General features: G+C 46.3%; 1 protein-coding gene across 1 annotated transcript; it reads left to right on the top strand.

The window, feature by feature from the left end:
* Nucleotides 1–1,570: 1,570 nt before the first annotated feature.
* LOC130473191 (uncharacterized protein F54H12.2-like) lies at nucleotides 1,571–2,704 on the top strand. The gene has a single exon (XM_056844720.1). The coding sequence runs from the start codon at nucleotides 1,571–1,573 to the stop codon at nucleotides 2,702–2,704; it is 1,134 nt and encodes a 377-aa protein (XP_056700698.1).
* The last annotated feature ends 406 nt before the right edge of the window (nucleotides 2,705–3,110 follow it).

Raw genomic sequence — 3,110 nt, 5'->3', positions numbered from 1 at the left:
AGTTGCTGAAAATTAAGAGTAAAGGAGACAGAGTCTATCGGATTGAAAAAATTATAGACTCAAAAGGGCAGGGCAAAAGAAAATACCATCTAGTTAAGTGGTTAGGGTGGCCCGATAAGTTTAACAGCTGGGTTCCAGCTTCTCAACTTTGCGACCCTGTATAAAAAAAAAAAAAATGGCTGACAGCGGTTTTTACGTTACCCTCCCGAGCAACGCCAGCGCAACTGTTTTTCCACAGAACACTGCTTCTGCCTTCACCATCCATCTAGCGCGTCCATTGGAGCTGCCAGGGGCCTGGGATGTAGGGCTGGTGGAGATACAATATCCACACAGTTGGAACACCCGCAATGAAGATTCTGCCTTTGGAATAATAGACGGGATGAAACGGTGGGCTTTCACGGTCCCTCGAGGCTATTATTCAAGTATTACTGACCTAGTGGGGAAAATGAACAGCATCATGCAGTCTCACCAAAACCCCCCTGAGATACGCCTGGACTATGACCGAGTGCTTAGGAAGGTCATACTAAAAGCACCACCTACTTACATGTTTTCAGCTTCTTCAGTATTGGCCTACATTTTAGGGGCAGTCCCGCAGCAGCCAAGTAAAAAAATCTTGTTTACAGCAGACATCACGGGGGGGTTCAATACTTTGTACATTTACACAGACATTGTGGATCACCAAATTGTGGGAGATGCATATGTGCCCTTACTGCGTTGTATCCCAGTGCGGGGGGAGACCGGTGACTGTATCAGCAATATCTACGACAAGCCTCACTACATCCCTGTGAATAAGCAGCACATAGACACCATCACTATTGAAATTAAGACGGACCAACGTAAAAATGTGTCATTTCGATTTGGCAAGGTAATAGTAAAGCTCCACTTTCGTCCTCGGAAAGGCCTGGTCTTTTAAGCGTGCAAAATGGTCATCTTAAAAAGCTACGGTGATCCTGATCTTTATAGGCAGTACTACAGGAATCAAGCAGGTTATGCCCTCCCTGGTTACCATGGAGCCCCGGTTATGTACGGTGCAGGGGTAGGGGGCATATTTAGGAGCCTTTTTCGAAAAGCGGTACCGCTTTTGAGGAGGGGATTTGAACTCATAAAACCCCACGTGAAAACTGCAGCCCGAAATATTGCTAAAGATGTAGTAGGGCATGTTTCTGAAGCCGTTCTGAATAAAGTGAACCCGCCTATGCCGCAAGAGGGGCTGGGCCTCATGTATCTTAAAAGGAAGAGAGGGGTTAAAAGAAAGGCATCACGTGCGCAACTAACTGGCCCCCCACAGCCCTTTAAAAGAAAAGGCGTGAAGCGGCAGCCACCTCAGAAGCGGAAGGCAAAGAGAAGGGCAAAGAGACGACCTCTCAGCCCAGGAGATATATTTTAAACAGCAATGGCTTTTATTCACAGCGGCTCAGAAGAATGAACGAAATCCGAACTAGACCTGTTCCAAATAGCCCCTACTCAAACTAGCATTGAGAGATGCCTATATATCGAAGTCCCACCCCTGGCGGCCTTATCAGAAACAGCACCGCTGGACTTTTTCATCGCTGGAAATGGTGAAGATTACATGGATTTAAATAACACCCTACTTTATCTGTGCTGCAAAATTGTGAAAGAAGATGGGACAAACTTGGACAGAGATGCACGGGTAAGTCTGGTGAACTACCCAATAGCGTCCATCTTTAGTCAGCTGGATGTGACACTGGGAGACCGCCTCATCAGTCAGAGTAGCAACTGCTATCCTTACAGGGCATTTATAGAATCGGTCCTCAATTATAGCAATGACACGCTAGCCACACAGTTCTCTGCAGGTCTGTTTTACAAAGACACGCCTGGAGGACATGAGTCAACAGACGTGCCTGGAAATAATGAAGGGTTTATTAAAAGAGCCACCTTCACAGCCGAAAGCCGAAAAATAGATTTGCTGGGACGCCTTCACAGCGACCTATTTTTTCAAGAAAAGCTGCTGCTAAATGGAGTTGATGTTAAGATTAAACTGACACGTAGCAAAGATGCCTTTTGCCTCATGACAGATGGTCCGAACAGGGGTTGCAAAGTACAAATCGTGGCAGCCTCCCTTTTTGTAAAGAAAGTAAGAGTAGCCCCTGGTGTCCGTTTAGGCCACGCAGAGGCGCTCTTTACAGCTAATGCCAAATACCCTGTGGATCGCGTTGGCATGAAGGTGTTTAGCATCCCTGCTGGAAGCCGTGTCAGCAACCAGGAGAATTTGTTTTTGGGACAATTGCCCAAGCTGTTAGTTATTGGACTGGTGGATAACGATGCCTTCAGCGGGGCCCATAATAAAAATCCATTTAACTTTAAACACTACGACATCAATTTTGTGGCTCTCTACATGGATGGCGAACAGGTACCTGCTAAGCCTCTGCAACCGGACTTTGCATCGGGAAACTGCGTGAGGGAATACATGCATCTCGTTCAGGCAGCTGGTAAACATATGAAAGACAGATCTTTGTTAGTTAACCGTGAGGAGTTTGCCCAGGGCTACACGCTGCTTGCTTTTGACCTTTCACCAGATCAGGAATGTGCAGACCACTATTCCTTGATTAAAACAGGGAACCTGCGGGCTGAAGTACGCTTTGCTAGAGCATTGCCGCACACCGTCAACATGATTGTCTATGGTGTTTTTGACAACGTTATAGAGATAAACCATAGGCGAAATGTTTTATTTGACTATATGTAACATGGACACATTGCAGCTAATGTCTGTGCTATCTACAAACCCCTACACCAAAAAGACTTTTATGGGTGTGTTCCCAAGTGACTGGCTCCCCAAACAGAGATTACAGCAAAGACCAGCAGGACTAGTTGTGAATACCCACCCCCACAACCGCCCTGGGGAACACTGGCTAGCCATATACTTGACAGAGGATGGACATGGCGAGTTCTTTGACTCTTATGGGCACCCTCCAGACTCCCCTTTGTTTCCCAAAACCATTGTGAGGTTTTTGAGAAAAAACACCAGAGAGACTGTATTCCAGCCCTGCCAATTGCAAGCATCTGACTCTGTGGTCTGTGGATATCATTGCATATTTTTTCTGCAGCTGCGCAGTAAGGGACTATCTTTTCAACAGATTCAAGAGCTGTAT

Source organism: Euleptes europaea, chromosome 2 (genome assembly GCF_029931775.1).
Source record: "Euleptes europaea isolate rEulEur1 chromosome 2, rEulEur1.hap1, whole genome shotgun sequence".
NCBI classification, from domain to species: domain Eukaryota; kingdom Metazoa; phylum Chordata; class Lepidosauria; order Squamata; family Sphaerodactylidae; genus Euleptes; species Euleptes europaea.
Note: the sequence above shows the minus strand (reverse complement) of the source record. Positions and strands in the feature narration are given on the sequence as shown.